Here is a 17,298-nt window from a genome sequence, read left to right as displayed (position 1 = left end):
ACCGAAGCAGCTGCTGTGGAAGACAGTACGGAAGCTCCTCGAACATATAAAAATACAACCACCCTACGATCCAGCCATTTCGCTGCTGAGTATATATCCAAGGGAAATGAGATCACGGACTCGAAGAGATGTCTGCATCCCCGTGTCCACTGCAGCGTGATTCACAATAGCCAAGCCGTGGAAACAACCTGAGTGTCCACGTACGGGTGAGTGGATGAAGAAGATATGGTGCATCTATGCAGTGGAATTCTACTCATCCATATGAAGAAGGAAATCCTGCCATTTGCAACAGTGTGAACGACGAATCTCGAGGGCATCATGCTAAGTGCAAGAGGTCAAAGACAAGTAATGGGGGATCCCGCGTACATGTGAAATGTAAATCGAACAAAAACCTAACTCGTGGGAATAAAGGACAGATTGGTGGTTGTCAGAGGACAAGGGAATGGGTGAAGGTGATCAAAAGGTACAAACGTCCAGTTTTAAGGTGGATCGGTTCTCGGAATGTAACATGCAGTGTGTGGGGCCCAGAGTTGGTAATACTTGCTGTGTATTTGAAAGTTACTGAGTGTAGGTCTTAAAAGTTCTCATCCCAGGGACATCATTTCAAGTATGTGAAGTGATGGGTTTGTTTGCTAATGTTCTTGTGTTCATTTCACAATATATGCATTTATCAAATCTTGTATACCTTACATGTACACAATGCTATGCGTTAATAGTATCGCAGTAAAACTGCAAGAAGAAAACTTAGAAGAGGCTCCCCAGATGTGTATGCTGCGCAGCCATGGTTGAGAACACCTGCTTTAGAGCACATTATATTTTTTTAGATACTGTATTTATTTGAGAGAGAGAGAGAGAGAGAGAGAGAGAGAGACAGAGCAGAGGGAGAGGGAGAAGCAAACTCTCCACCGAGCAGGGAGCCTGATGCAGGACTCGATCCCAGGACTGTGGGATCATGACCTGAGCCCAAGGCAGATACTTCACCTGACTGAGGCACCCAGGTGCCCCTAGAGCATGGTATAATATCAGCAAAGCTCAGTGTTACATGGACAGGCAGCAGCTGGGCAGGAAGGCAGAGTGTAAAGGTGGTGCCGGGAGCTGGGGTTGGGAGGGTCTAGGGCGGAGGGGCCATGTGATATGAGCCCTGAAGAAACGGTGAGACTTAGCTGTAGGATCATCAAGGAGTCCCCTTGCAGGTGCTTGTCCTGATAAAGGTGGGGACGCGTGAGGGACACAAGAGGTCCATTTAGAGAGTGTGGTGGGGAAAGACCGGCCAAGGACGGAGATGCTAATGTGTGGAGCATCCATTCCCTCAATCCGGAGCAGGTGAAGGCAGTGCTAAGAGGGATGGCTAAGCTGACCTCAGGGCCCAAGACTCCAGGGACTGGAGCTCCCCCTTCCTCCCCGGAGTGCACCCAGGGCAGCATCACCTTGGAAAAGCCCGCAGGCTTTGCAGGTTCAAGTGCACACTCCAGCCCTTCTGCACATCAGCTATGTGATCCCGGGTGTGCAATTTAGGGTCTTCATGGCCCTCGGATTCCTCATCTGTGTGTCGTGGCTGTGGTGAGACCAGGAGAGAGCTCACGAGGGGACCCTATGAACACCCAGCTTTCGTCTCACAGGTCGGGTCTGCTGCGCAGAGCTGGCCTCTCCCTCCAGGCCTGGATACAGCTCAGGGTCCCAAGGAGACACTGATGCAATCTGTACATTATCAAAAATTTCGTGTTCACAGTTTAAAAAAAATGCAGCTGTTGGCAGCTGTTACTCACCACACCCACCATCTTTGCTGCCACTGGCAATGGGATGAGCGGTCCGAGATGGGGTGTCCTGTGGGTTCTCTGCTGGCTCTCAGGTTCCCAGAAGCTTCTCTTCTGAAGCCCAGGAAGGCAGGCTAGCCCCCGGTGCTTTCACCAGAGCATCCCACCACCAGGAGCAAGGACAACCTGCATTTAGCCAGCGTGCGCTCTGAGCCAGGTGCAGGCTTAGTGCTTGTCGTGTAGACTCTCCTCTGGCCTCCCCATAACCACTGAGACTTGGCCTTTATGGAAGCACTTGGCTGGGGCACCCAGTGAGTGGTGGAGGGAGATGGAGCACACACTCCCAGATGGCACAGCACCCAGCCCACCCGCTGCCTCAGTTTCCCGCTGTGCCACACTCCTCGGGGGCAGGGCAGGGGCTCCTCCCTGATTCTTCCTTAGACCTTACTCGGTGGTGGTGGTGGTTGGTAGGTTGGGGGACTGTGGATGTGATGAGGAGTCGTGATGTGTTGCAGATGCGGTCACATCAGAGCCGGGAGATCTTCCGACTTTAGACAAGCTGCTTAAACTTTCTGGCCCTTGATGTTTGTTTTTTTTTTTAATATTTTATTTATTTATTCATGAGAGACACACACACACACACACACACACACACACACACAGAGATGCAGAGACACAGGCAGAGGGAGAAGCAGGATCCCTGCAGGGAGCCCGTTGTGGGACTCGATCCCAGGTCTCCAGGATCACACCTTGGGCTGCAGGCGGCGCCAAACCGCTGCGCCACCGGGGCTGCCCTGGCCTTGATGTTCTTATCTGTAAAGTGGGGGTAAAACCGTTTGGTTTTTATTAACCTCTTTTAATCTGAGTCAGTAAGCTTGCACACTGGCCAGCTGCCGGCGTTGCATTTCCTCATTTAATGAGCCCAGCAGGTGTACGGCCTGGCCTGAGGGATCCTGTTGTTCTCAGGGGACAGGGAATCGGGGCTCAGCTCACAAAGGAGGGGTTGTTTGCCCAGAGTCACAGCACTGGCAGCGCAGGATCAGGCGCTGGTGGCCGCGACGCCGGAGCCCTCTCTCCCCACCGCGGTGCCGTCCGGGGAAGCAGACGCGTCCCCTGCAGGGAACACAGGCCCGGTCTGTGAAGTATCCGCATGCAGCTGGCAGGGCGGTGAATGCAGGAAATGCTAACTTGCATTTGGATCAGTTCTCACTGCGCTCTGGCTTGTCACGTCCCTGGCCACAGCTCCCGCTGCCACACGTGCTCGGCCAAGAATGTGGTTCAGAGGCCACGTTGCTCTCGGTGACCACGAAGAGTCAGGTTTCCGTGGGGACTACCCTAGAGTGTTGGCTCAGGAGCTCTGACTCATTTCAGCAAACACTCTGAGTGCCCAGGCCTCGCCAGGCCGTGTGTTGGGCCCCGGGGGACTCAGCAGGGACAGGACCCCATGCCCTCCGGGGCTCACAGCCGATGGAAGTGACTGGTTGACTCTCGAACCCGCCCTGGCCAGAGGCTTCGTTCCTGGAATGAACAGGTGCACTAATGAGTCGCAAAAACATACAAGCCACCAAAGGTGAGGGAGCGAGGGAGCCTGGAGCAGCTGTCATCCCCCCGAGGCTGTTGGCTCATCTACAGACCGAGGCAGGAGGTGGCATGCTGTTTCTTGGTTCCACAGGCCCCTGGGCAATGCTGTGCCATCACGCACCAAGGAGGAGCAGTGGTCGGAGCCCACATCCGCGTGGACTGTACGGCGTGTGCTGGGCATGCGGGCTGACTGTCCACTTTGGGCAGCCGTGTTCCCTCTGGGTGGCTTGTGGCCCACGTGGGGTGGGCCGTTCTGAGGGTGAAATGAGCTCGCATGAGCACACGGTACCGCTGCAACTTGCCCCTGTCCCAGTCGTCCTTGTGGGCTGGTGGGGATGGCAGATGCGGACACAGACATGCGTGTGGTTGTGGGACCCCGGGAGAATGTGTCACTAACCGCCTCCGGGGGTGGGGGGCAGATGCTGTGGACCCCAGAGGGGAGGCTGAGTGAGGGAAGGCCTCGTGGCCTCCGGTGAGAGGACTGTCTAGGCAGTGGCTCTGGGAAGGGGAGGCAGCGGGAGGGGGCTGAGCCCCGGGTGACAGGGAGCCATGCAGGAGGGTGACAAGCTCGCTGGGGGCTGTGTGGATGGAGGAGAGCATGTCTTGAGGCAGGGAAGGGTGGCAAACCGCATTTACAGCCAACGCCAGTTGCCCTGTGCCGGACGCTGGCTCCCACCTGCGATGCATTGGGCGCTGCCCCCCAGCAGCCCTGAGAATACAGGGGGACCTACAGGTGTGTCCCCATTCATTCTGCCATAGCGGACTCCGAAGGGTGCCTTCCGTAAAGCTTCTGCTGTATCGATGCATCGTCCCCGTGGGGTTCAGGTGGGAGCTCGGGCTGACAATGAGCCTCTCCGATGCATCTCACAAAAAGCTGAGGAATGGGTCACCTTCCTCCTCTGGCGCCGGGCCCAGGGCTGCAGGGATACTGCCCCTGCTTCTGAGTGATTGCGCTGTTGCAGGCTTAATTTTGTACGGAGCAAACCAGTTAGCCCACAGATGCAGGGATACAGCTGGGTGATGGGGAGGGAAGCGGGGGTGGGCTTCAGCCCATCCTGTTGTTTGCTAAAGAGCTGCCCTGATGTTCTCAGTGGAGGAAACAGACCCCCTCCCTCACACCCCCAAAAGGGCGCTCAAAGCCCACCAAGCATTTAGAGGCAGGACATCGCCACCTACTGGGCAGCCACACCAGGGCGCTAACTGTCCATCAAAGAGAATAGATGAGGTTTGGGGGGGGGGTGCGTAGGCATGGAAACGTGTCTGTGATTTAAGAGAATTTGAAAACATCGAGTTCTGTAGTCATGGAGCAATTCGTATGCATCTTTATTCCAAGTGAATCCATCGTGTCAACACTTATTAAGCACCCACGGTGTGCTGGCGGCCACTTCGCTCTTCGTTGGGAATACAATGGAGACACTTTCCCAGGACTCAAGAGGAAGAGGCTTGTTCAGAAGCTGCCAGTAGGGTCAGGGCTCGACCAGGGGGTGTAAGACGTGGGGGTGCCTGGCTGTCTGGGAGGCTCGCCATGCAGGGGTCAGGGTGTGCCCGCTGGCAGGGAGGGAACAGCCACACAATCCCGGAGTAAGGACCCATCGGGCGGCAGCCCCAGAGCCAGGAGCCTGGAGCACGGGAAGCCTGTCCTGGGGGCTGGGCTGGAAGGGTGAGTCAGGCACAGGGTAAGGTCCCTGCGGTGCAGTCTCATCAGGGAAGGGATGCGGTATGCTCTCTACTCCGCTGGAACTCAGCCACCTGCTTGGGCACAACGGACAGGCTTAACATGTGCTGACTACCTACCTGAAGGCAGTTGCCAGTTCTCTTTAAAAAATTCAGCAAAACAAGGTTTCCTGTCACAGAAAAAAAATTCTTTCTGGGTTTCCCCCATAAACTTCTGGGAGATCCTAAATTGCTGAATGGCCTTTCCCTGAGCTGTGCCCTCCTAGCAGGAAATACTAAAAATTAAGTTATGGTGCATAAACAAACAGCTACCAGTTGGGGTGGCCTGGGTTTTCCTTATTTTCTTTACTTAATCGTGTGGATTTTTTTTTTTCAAATTGCCTTGCCAGAGGGTTTTTAAAAAATTATTTCACTTAAGCCTGAAAACATCTTTGTGATGTGGTTCAAAACGATCCCATTGATAGGGATGTTCCATGACTTCTCATTGAATCCTTGCTTGGGTCTGTAGGTTTGGGCATGCAGGTTTTATTAGCCTAGCTCCCTAGCAGAGGAAACTAAAGGTGTAGAGAGTGCCTGTCCCCTGTGATCATGGTGACTTCTTCCCTGGCCAGCTGCGGTCCCCCTGGGCTGAGCTCTGGAAGGAGCTCACAGTTCTGATCACTCATATCCCGTCTAGGGTTGCCAGGGAGCGAAAGAGCTCTGCTAGAGGCGACGCATTTGAGTAACATCCATATCTCTGTCCAATTTTAGAATCTCTCAGACTTGAACATGCATACGAAATACCTGGCCATCTTGCGAAAATAGAGATTCTGATTTGATCTGGGCTGGGGCGGGAGACTGCATTTCTAACACTCTCCCGGGAGGTGTCTATGCAGCGGTGCCGTGAGGCTGAGCACAGTCTGACTCTGCTCAGCCTGGCTTCCCTTCCCCAATGTAACCTCCCCCCAAAACTGCAGGGCCCCCTGAGCATCCCCGCTGAGGAGTGGGGCTTTGGAAATGAAGCCCAGAGTGCCCTTCAGGACCCTCCCCTCGAATGTGGGGGTCCACGGACCCAGAAGGACCTGGCCATGCTGCAGAGGGGACTTCTTCTGTAGCTGCAAGGCTCTGGGTGCCAGGGAATGTGGTTAGTTCAGGAAACATATGGAGGCTTCTCTTTCCCTTGAGCACCCAGCATAGGGATCACCTCCTCCAGGAAGCCTCCATGACCCTCCGACAGCACTCAGTATATATCTCTTTCACAGCACATGGTAGGTGTATTATAGCTCAATACGTGGTTGTCACTGAGCCATGCGCCTCTCCCAGGCCTGGGTTTTTTTACCTATGGCTCCCCAGGGCTGAGCACACCCCTCACATAGAACAATCACTCAATAAGCAAAGTGAGCGGGGCCGAGTGAACAAAGGAGAGCATGGTGAGAGCCCGGATGAGACACGTGGCAGGAGTGCAGAGGTGAGTGGCTGAGCATTCTTCAGGTGGCTTCACTTGAAAGAGCGTTGGGCCCCGTTGTGTCCTCGTCCGCCTGAAGGGCCTCTCCTCATCCTGCGTGAGATGCCCCTCCATGCCCATCATCTGTAATTACACAGGCCCTGGGCATCTGTGCGAGGCGAAGAGTCCTCTTGTGGCCTAATTAGAAGCTTCCTTAACCTTATCTGAAGCCATTTCCGTAATCAACCAAGGGGAAAAAAGATCATTCTCCCAAAGACACATTCAGTGAGTAGCTTTGCTCTCTCTCCTTTTTGCTCTGGCGGCTGAGCTCAGCATTCACGCTGTGTTGGCTGGTGCCACTGCAGTGAAGATGGCAGAGCTCTGGGGGCCGGAGTCAGCAGCCCAGCAAGGGAAGTCCAGTTACTGAGGCCTAGGGTGCCTCGCATCGATGCAGAGTCACCTGACTTTTTCCAATAAAGAGTTACTGAAGCCCCATGAGTGTCCACCACCGTGTAGTTACCAGGAATACAGAGAAGTCTAATGCTCGGAACGCAGGTAGAGGAGGGTCGTGGAAACAATGTGTGGCCAGTGGTGCCATGAGAGTGTGTGTGTGAAGTCAGGTCCGCTTCAAGCACAGGGAGGTTTGACGTCCCCTTGAAGTGGAGTAGACGTTCCTAAAGAATCATCAGAAGCAGGGGGGCTGCGTTGGCTCCTTAACAGTGCCCTGGGGGAGAACAGACATGTCTTGGGTGGTGAAGCAAGGGAGAAGGGAGTCTGGAAGATGAAAGGGGAAGACCTTTCAAGGAGGATGTGCAGTGTGGTCGGAGCCTAGTACTTGGAAGGAGCTGGGTGTGTTCAGGTCACGGTGAGCAGGCGGTGTGGCCATAAGGGAAGGTAGCCAGAGGTGAGGCAGGCCATGGCATCGGGATAAAATGGTGCCAAGTGCTGGTGCGAGTGTTTGGTGCTCATTGGCAAGGGTAACTGGTAGAGAGGAGCCACTTCTGGTCTATCCAAAAACCTCATATTGCAGCCTGGAGGTTCCCCAGAGGATGACCATGTCCCCCACTCTCCCCAACCCACTCCTATGTGTTCTGCTCCTGACATATTTGGCCACAGAGTATGGGGCTGAGCCAAGAGTGGACAGTCCCAGTTTGCCCCCCTGTCTCCCAATAGAGCCAGTACAGGAAGGAAGCCTTCCACCAGGAGAAAGTAGAGCCATTCTCCCCCTCTGGAGCTTTGGAACTGGTGTCTTCATCAAAGACTGACCTTTCCTCTTGGAAGAAGTGGCTCAGAGATGCTCCACTTGATTGATGCCCTGTATCTGGCAGCCAGTCCTTGATCATTAAATAACAATTCCCAAGAACTCTAAGAACTTTACTGACTGCCAAGTTGCTTCTTCCCTCTTTTCCCTCCTCTTAGGTAGATGCCTCACTCTAGCCCAGCTGCCTTCCTCGAGCATCAACCTTTAGCCCAAGACTATCAAAAGGAACTTCCACGGGTGGAAGCAAGCCTTTGAATTTACTTTTCCTATTGTTATTACATCCTATAAGTGGTCACTTGCTCTGCATATGCATTTTACAGATGAAGAAACTGAGGCACGGGGCAATAATGGGCTTGAAATGGCTATGGTTGTGTGTCCTGATGCATCTCTGTGGCAGAGTGATTCCCACCACTCCTAAGCTTTAATTCACCTTTCTGCCTCCTCCACTCAGTGAGGCTCCTGCCAGTAGAGACCCTAGCCTTATTCATTTTCATGTCCCTGTTTATTCAAAACATGTGCCTGAGACATGGAAGATGCACATTAAGTGCTTGCTGAATACATGACGAGATTGAGCACTCAGTGTCAGGTTTTAACACCTGCCTCCCTGTCTCTCTCAGAGACCTGATCTCCTCTCTCCCCTCTGCAGAATCAAAGTCTGCCCCACCCCCTAATGGATGACCTCCCAGTTCTAAACTAAGGCCACCCAAAGGTTCCCCTTCAAAGGCTCTAGGTGTCTACGGCCATACCACCCTGAACGCGCCCGATCTCGTCAAAGGCTCTAGGCCCTCTCTAGGCTGGTGTCTTCAAGGTGTAGTTAAGGCAACCCAGGATCCCCCTTAAGCTATTTGGATTGGCAGTGGTAGGGCTGTAGAGCACCCACCCTGTGCAAATCACCTAACTAGTCAGGTACTCTGAGATGATAAAGGCATTAGCATTTCTCAGGAAGTGTTTTCAACACCTACTATCAAAAGGCAGTGTGGTGTGGTGGGTCTGTGGTCAGCCATGCCACTAAATCCCAGCTCCATGTGGCCTTGGCTGTGCTACTGAATTCCTCTGATTCTCATTTTATTTTTATGTGAAATGATGCACAAGAACTCTATTAAAAGGTAATGGTGAGCGTGAAATGGGGAGCACACACAAAATGCCTAGTGTCCTACCTGCCAAATAGCCCTGAAGACGTAGAAACCATAATGACTGTAGAAGACTGAGCCCAGAATGGAATGTGATACAGAGTCCAGAGAAAGGAGAGATTCACTAAAAGCAGGGAAGTCAGCAAAGGCTTCGGGAGGGAGCCTGCAGTAGATTCACGCAGAAGAGGTCCTTTACTGCCACCATTTTGCCTCTGCAGATGTTGAACAATCCAGAGAAGATAGCTGAGCAGATAAGTAAGGATCTCGCCTGGCTCACCTCCCACCTAATGGCTCTGTGGACCCAGTTCCTAGACACGGTGACTCTACACTCCCAGGTGACCACTTATCTCACCCAGGAACATCACACCTTGAGGGTAAGGTGTCAAATGGTATGAATTCTCTAATCACACGCCAGTGGCCCCTTGAGGAAGCTTTCCAACAGTTAGTTCACTGGGCAGAACAGGAATTGGGGTTGACTTCATAGACATGAGTGCCAGTCCTGGCACTCGACTTTATGAACCGTGAGCTCTCGACTTTATGAACTTCTTCAGCCTCTGAAACCTTTGCCTCTACCATTGATTTAACACCTGCCTTGGCTACCAGATGATAGCATGAGGGTGTTACACGTGCCCTGCAAATGTTTTAGAGAAGTGCTTTGAAATGTAAGATGTTGTTCTTGATGTATTTCTTTGCTATCTATGTGGATGGTACTAATGCATAATAGAAGATGTTGGTCTCCTCATTTACAGCAAGAAGACTGAATATCTGAGCCCACAGAATACTTATCAGTTGCACTTACATGACTGGCTTTGCAAACTCTGGTTCGCCTGCATTTACTTAATGGTCATGGTCTTCAAGTATATTCTTCTAGTAGAAGAAATAAGACCTAAATAAACAAAGTATAGAAAACAATGCAAGAACAGGTTATCATAAATATGCATTAAACTGTGTCTATAACCCAGCTTTGGGCTAAGTGCCCTAGATGAGAGAGGGAACCTGTGGAAGAGCTTGTTTTGAAACCTCTTGGTGGTGGACTTATCTCTCCTTTGTTCCTATCACTTGCCTCTGTGAGTCCCAGTTTCCCTTTGGAAATTAAAGATCATGCCCACCCAGTGCATTAAACTGCATTATCTTATTCCTCAGGTCCGAAGGTTTTCTGAGGCCTTCTTTTACATGGAGCACCAAAAACTTGCAGTCCTGACTTTCCAGGAAAATCTGTAAGTAACCAATTGCATGCCCACATCACACTGTGAAAGTGGCCACCCAAGACATTCTTGTTCAAAGGCGCTTCTTCCCTTCGTCTCTGACTGCAAAGGAAAGAAGTCTGCCCACCTCTGCACATTCAGGCTACATTTTCTCTGCAGGCAAAAGAGTCAGACAAATTGCAGAGGCGGGAGCTGGCAGGTGGCAGAGAAGGTCAATAGCCAAAGTTTTCTTTTGTTGAATGTTATTATGGTTCTATAGACAGAATCAAGACTTCCTAGGTCCCTGAAGACATCTGTGCTGAGTCTTCTTTGTAAAACGAATTAGAAGCAGGTGGCATGGCCACAAGCTATGTCAGAAAAAACACAGAATTCGCTGGAGACTCTGCAGTAGCCTCGAAACGCATTTCGCATAAGAATAAAGACGGAACTACCTAATTAGGAGGACTGATGAATTTCTGAGTCTGCCTTCCTCCAAAATTAAAAATAAAAAAAGGGAAAACATACAAAAAGAGTCAGAGGGTTGACAGAAAATGAGGTCATTCTCTTATAGATCTCCCCAGTGGGCAGGAGCAGATGGGTCCCTCCAAGATGGGTTGGCCTTTGCTAACCGAGTTCAAGGGGCTCTTTTTGTTTCTGAATCATACATTCACCTCAAAGAATAAATGTGGATGGAGTCATTGTTCGAGATGGCCTGGTAAATCCAGCAGGAGAAATACTTCAGGTTCCTCTGTCTCGCAAGACAGACCTGAAAACCTTCTCGCCCTCTTTTTTATGACCTTCTCTTCCTTCTCTGCACACGTCATCATGTTGGAAAAGTATGGCGGCACTGACAGTTTGCCTTGTGGAATCTGGAGGGGGATGGGGCAGAGAAAATACATCTGTGGAGAGGACAGCTTGTCTGGAACCAGGTAGTCTTCCAGTCACTCTCATATTCATTCATTCTGTCCAGCAGCTAAGATGAGAAGAGTTAACGTGATAAATGTGAACAGAACCATGAGGGCCACTGGGCAAGATGCTGTGAATCAGGATCCTGGCAGGAACCTGCTTCTTGAGTCTCCATGATGGGCAAGCCCTCGATTGCAGGACTGTGCTGTGTGCCCAAGGGGCATGGATGGGTGCACATGGAGGGGACAGATACATAGGCAACTACTCTTATAGAGGAGTTTTGTTGAGATGTTGACCACTTATACCAAGTATAGAGGATATGGTACTTGGCCAAGTTGGGATCAAGATCCTATTCCTCCTTTGGCCTACAGCAGATTCTTGAGAAAGTACTGTTCTATTGTTGGGTTATTTTTCTCTTCCCCTCCCTTAATCTTAGTTTGTCTAAAATGGGCAGGACAATAGCTGTAAGGACCAAAGGAGAACATCCATACACGGAACACATTGGTTAAGCCACAGACACTGATCACAAAATGTTAGGTGATGACTAATACGTTATACAATTGTGGATTGTGCAAGTAGGCCCTGCGACCCTGCAAGGGACACGTCACTGATGCCGTCCTTGTGGGTCTCTCATTCTAGGGCAGCCACAGGCAAGATGTAAATCCAGTTATCTCAGGTAGTGACAAGTAAAGAAAACCAAATCAAGGTGAGGACACAGAACATGATGAGAAGGGATATGGCCAGCATCCTCATTGAAGGACTAGCTCTCCGAAAAACAAAAACAACTTAGGTCTGTAGTGCTCACTGATTTTCACTGTGTGAATGCTCCCACCACGGTGGTGTTCAGGCCGCCAATATGTTCTCTCTGAACACGGGGGCTGGGAAGGGATGTGCACAGTTGGCTCTTGCAAGCTGGTGGGACTGGCTCCAACACAGCACTGGGTGTGAGATAAGGACCGTTGTAGCCCAAGTGCTGGGAGGGAATCTTTCTGAGGATGTGACATTTGAATGGAGACCGGAGTTATAGGCAGCCAGACCTTGATATGAAAGAAGGCCAGTCAGGAGGAAAAGCTGGTGTCAAGGCTCTTGTATGGGAACACAGGGTGTTGGAGGAGCAGCTGGAAGGCAAACAAAGCTATAGGATGGAGGGAGCTGGAATGAGAGGGGAGATAGGCAGGACCAGCGAGGTGGACCAGTCTATGTGGGACCTGATGGACCAGGATAGAGAATTCAGACTTGGCACCGTGACAGTTATGATTCAGGCCTTTTTAAAAAGCTGGCAAGTAATATGGTGGAAAGACCTGATCTCAAACTCCTATACATGGTTTGAAATCTTGGTTCCGTAACTAACAATATTTCTGACACCAGATCAGTTCCTGCACCTCTCTTAGGTTGCTGCCTGGAAATGAAAAGAAGAGTCCTTCCTTCAAAGATACTTGCTTAGTGCTGACTATGGGCCTGACACTCTTGTGGGTATTAGTCAGCAGTGACCAAAACAGATGAATCCCTCATCTCATGGGGCTTATATTTTCATAGCAGAAGGTATACAAATAAATAAATATGGTATGCCAAATGCGATAAGTGCCAAAGAGAAATATATGAGTGTGGTCAGAATGAGGAGGTGCTGTTCCATCCAGCTATCACAGAAGAGTCCCCGAGAAGATGACATTCAGCCAGAGGTCTGAAGCAGGCATGAACTGAGCCCTGCAAATACCCAGGAGACTAGAGCATCTGCCTCACAGAACAGCACGAGAGGAACTTAGTACTACTCGCTCGTAGATATTAACCTGCAAGGGAAAGTATACACAAGGCTAGCAGCAATATTATTCAGGAAGAAGTAAAATTTAATTAGATCATTAGGAGTAAGAGTTATGGAACTGAAAGGGGAACATTATGTCAGACTGAGAAGGTTCCTGAAGTAAAGGTACAGAGTGCTATGAACAGAGTTTCATCTCAGGGTGAGGCCGTGCTAGCAAGGGTGTGTGGGCATGGTTGTGCCCCCCTGAGGATCGGAGCCAAACAGGGAGGGTGTACATCAGAGACAGAGCCATCCTCCCAAATCAGGATGGACAAGTGGACAGACAAGATGGCCCCGGTGACACTCATCTGTCAAGACCCGTCTTGGTCAAGCTCAGAGTAGATTGTGTTTCTCAAACACAATCATTGAGTACACTGTGACCTCCACCACCTGCACTTCCACATGAAAAGGATTGGATAGGACGGGCTTTGACAGAATAAGATGGAGTAGAGAGTACGAGACAGACACGTTTCTGAAACTTTCACTTCAGTGTGTGCTTCTGGGAGTGTGCACTTGTACTTGGTCGCCATGCGAAATGGAGATTGTTTCTTGCCATGGTTGCAGGATTTAAGAATGCAATGTTGCAGTGTTTAAAAGTGGTTTAGAGCTGGCTGGTAGCAAGGGTGTGTTTTATTGTCTCTCTCTTCTGCTTTACGAGTGTCTAGCCTGTGCTTTTCATGCAGTAAGGAAGGGCTCAATGAGAGATTCTTGAATGAATGAATGCAGAAGTGTTGATGTACAGGACAACCTGTCTTGGTGATGTAACCTCTGTAACAATGACAATTGATTTATCACTTTGCTTCTTGTGTTTTTCTATAATAATAAGTATAGCACTAAGTTTTAAAGATTACTCATTTTACAAGATGCTATGTCAATAGCATTGAACCCAAGAGGCACTTGCCCTGCCTTCCTGGTGCTTTGTTTATTGAGATGACTCTGCTAAGAAGAGCCCAGCCAAGTGCTTTTCCTGCATTGGCTCATTTAATGTCCACACTAATACCTTGAGCTAGGAACTGGTTGTATCTCCACTTCACCGAGGAAGAAACTGGGAAAACCTGGGCTCAGACAGGTTAAGTAGCTTATCTTAGACCTCATGGCAAGCACGTGATAAACACACGAATCTACTGGAGTCCGGATCCCACATTCCTACCATCCTTGCTGTGGATCTGGTCTATAGTGGTTAACCATTATCCTGAAGAACTGAACGTGGATTCCTCAACCTCCAAAATAGAAGGATCTGTGTGTTGTTGGCTAAGCTCCTGGAGTCAGGAGATAAGTAGGTGATGGACTGGGTCCTGGGTGCTCCAGATAGCGGGTGTCTAGAACCTATCTTACTCCCTTGAAACTTTATGCCCATTGACCAGCCTCTCCCCATTTCTCCACCCAGCCCCTGGCAACCACTCCTTTATTTATTTTTTTTACTCTGAATTTGATTATTTTTCGATACCTCCTGAATGTGGAATCACCAGGATTTGTCCTTGTGAGGCCGACTCCTTTCACATAGCATAATGTCCTCAAGGCTTATCCATGTCATCATGTATGACAGGGTCTCCTTCTTTTCGAAGCCTGAATCCTATCCCATTGTGCTGCATTTTCTTTATCCTTTTTCTGTTCATGGACATTTAGCTTGTCTCTGTAGCTGAGTTGTTGTGAATAGTGCTGCTACGCATGTGGGGGTGCACAAATCTCTTAAAGACCCTGATTTCTTATGGATAAATACTCAGCAGTTGGATCATCAGATCCTAGGGTACTTCTATTTTTACTTTTCTCAGGAACTTCTGTACTGTTTTCCATGGCAGCTGTGGCGTCTTGCATCCTCATCAACAGTATATGAGGGCCGCACCCTCTCCACATCCTCACCAACACTTGCTTTGGTGTTTGTTTTAAGAATAGCCATCCTAGGTGTGAGATGATAGAATTGTGCTCTAGAATTTTTAGTCATTTTTTTAAACATATGCTAAGCACTGTTGTAGGTACTGGGTCACATTCACGAAGCCTGTACGCTCAAGAAGCCACATTCTGGCAAGAGGTAATGCCCTGCATAAAGTAGCCTGGACCCAGCTCTGTAGAACCTCTCATGCTGTGTTATAGTTACTTGGTTAATCACCTCATTAATTCATGACTATAAGCTCTTTAGGTCCAGAATCAGGTTTCCATCCTGTAGGTATATGCCCTAGCTTGTAGACCTGGGCCTCCATACATGGGTGTCCAGTCAGTAGACTTATTTAAGAAATTAAACACTGGACCCAAAGGTCTAGGTTCACATGACAGCAAAGAAGTGCAGGACTTATTGCAACAAAAATCTATTTAAGCATTCAGGAAAGGTTCACAATATTATAAGGTTGCTGCAGCCTTCATGGCTTTGAGGAAGAGAATACATTGCTTATCACTTTTCTTTTTTTATTTTTCTTTTCTTTTTTTTTTTTTTTTTCTAGAGACAGGGAGTGGGGAGAGAAAGCGGGCAGGGGTGGAGTGGGGGAGAATCCCACACAGACTTCCTGCTGAACGCAGAGCCCGACTTGGGACAGGATCTCATGAGCCTGAGATCACAACCTGAGCCAGAACCAGGAGTCAGACTCTTAACCTGAGCCATCCAGGTGCCTCACACTGCTTATCCTTTTTGATCATAGGTTAAAATCCAATTGAGAAATAAAGAAATAAAATATTTGTAGTTCAAATGCATATTCAAAATACGTGTATAAAATATCCTATGGGCATATACATTCATTATATTTGTTCCTGAGAGTGCAGAATGAGAGAATTTTCCCTGGGCTTGTGTGGAGCTCTGTAGCTATGAGCTGTTCTGTGGGAGCAGGTGACCTGCCTACATGGCTGAGGAGTGACAATGGGGGCTTCCAGAAGTCAGGCTACGTTTTTTTATCCTACATGGAGGAACCAAAACACATAGCTCCCAAACTAGGGGTACTTACACCCCAATCAAGGTTGCTGGTGTTTACACAGGAAGCAATAAAACAAGAAAAAAGAAAGCATTTTAGATGGTTTTTAATACTTATGCCACAGCATAGGATTCAGACCCTAACGTCCTATAGGAGGTGAGAAAAGCAAGAGTAGAGGATATGTAGAGCTTGAAGTTTTTTCTCCAAAGGACTAATTTAAGATTCCTAGCCATTTAGAAGCTCAGCTCCTGCTCCACTAGAGTGTTATTTAGTGCATCCCACTGAAACAGAACGTGATACGTGCCTTGATCATACCATCCGTGACCTCTAGGCTCAGTGCCCAGACCAGTTCCCACCATGGCCCTAGGGTCTGGCTGGGTGGTTGGCAGGGAGAAAGGAAGAGGATGGACAGACAGACGGTGTCAGAGCCCGCTGAACGTTTTCTTGGAGTCAGGGGTTGGGGCAATGATTCTTACTGCATTTTAAACTTCCCCTGACGCTAACCCAATCCGTGCGTCCCCAGGATACAAACCCACAGCCAGCTGTCTCTGGACATCCGGAATTCGGAGTACCTCACCACCATGCCCCCACTGCCCGCGGAGTGCCTCGACATCGATGGCGACTGGAACACCCTGCCCGTTATCTTTGAGGACAGATACGTGGACTGCCCTGCAACAGGTTGGTCCTTGCTCGGGAAAGACTCAACACTAAGGCTCCTCTGTGGGTCCCCGGTCAGTTGCCAGCAGTGGGACCAAATCAAGGCAGTAATTTGTCAGGCTGTGGAGGGGAAGCAAAACCTCAGGCTAAGCTTAGTTATTTGGGGTGACTTTGTGTCAGTGCAATTTTCAGATCAGAGTCACAGAAGGACAGCTATGACAGAGATACCCTTCCTGACCCTTTCTGGGGTAAAATCCTGCCAGGGGCCTCAGTATTTTCATCTATAAAACAGGAACCATAGTCTCCCCTCACCAGAATACCCTGAGCAGAGGACAGACATCCTTTCTTATCTCAGAGGCACGACACAAATATGAAGTCATGTCTCGTTGAACTTTGGCGGCATTCAGTTCAGACTCCCATGGAGAGCTTGGTTCATGCCACGAACCAGGCCCGGTATTCGAGAAAGTGGGCTGCCCCAGTGACTGAATTAGTGGGTGAGCTGCTCACTCAGGGAGAAAAGACAGCATGCTTGCGTGGATCTGTGTCTTTGTGTCCACACCACAGTCTCTCTTGCTGTTCTGCGCAGCGTGTTAAGGAACTGGTAGGTTAGCTGGAGAGAGCCTGGTGCGCACGGGGCATTCCGCAGTTGCTGGTCCTCTGTCCCCTCCCGCGGTCCTGCTCATGGAAGCCCACAAGCCATCACAGTCCAAGTAGACCTGTGATCCATTAAAGAGCAAGAAAATACCTGGCTGGAGGTTTTACATGTTTTATCTTTTTAATCCTATTAAAAACAAAACAAAAAATCCCCTCATGCACCCTGTTTCATAGAGAGAAACTGAAGCTCAACAAATTGAAGTATGTATTAAAGATCCTACAGCTTATAAAAGCCAATGTTTGGGGCACCTGGGTGGCTCAATGGTTGAGCGCCTGCCTTGGACTCAGGTTGTGATCCTGGGGTCCTGGGATCGAGTCCCACATCGGGCTCCCCGCATGGAGCCTGTTTCTCCCTCTGCCTGTGTCTCTGTCTCTCTCT

At 49.8% G+C, this 17,298-nt stretch overlaps 1 protein-coding gene across 3 annotated transcripts in view; it reads left to right on the top strand.

The window, feature by feature from the left end:
• FAM135B (family with sequence similarity 135 member B) overlaps positions 1–17,298 on the top strand; it is a 277,653-nt gene that overhangs the window by 237,111 nt on the left and 23,244 nt on the right. For 2 of the 3 annotated variants that reach the window (XM_038555597.1, XM_038555599.1), the window contains 3 exons: positions 9,042–9,197; positions 9,967–10,040; positions 16,132–16,286. In XM_038555597.1, coding sequence (XP_038411525.1) covers positions 9,042–9,197; positions 9,967–10,040; positions 16,132–16,286 — 385 coding nt within the window. The remainder of the gene's footprint in view (positions 1–9,041; positions 9,198–9,966; positions 10,041–16,131; positions 16,287–17,298) is intronic. The other variant, XM_038555598.1, reaches the window with a different exon arrangement.

Source organism: Canis lupus, chromosome 13, assembly GCF_011100685.1.
Source record: "Canis lupus familiaris isolate Mischka breed German Shepherd chromosome 13, alternate assembly UU_Cfam_GSD_1.0, whole genome shotgun sequence".
Taxonomy (NCBI): Eukaryota; Metazoa; Chordata; class Mammalia; order Carnivora; family Canidae; genus Canis; species Canis lupus.
Note: the sequence above shows the minus strand (reverse complement) of the source record. Positions and strands in the feature narration are given on the sequence as shown.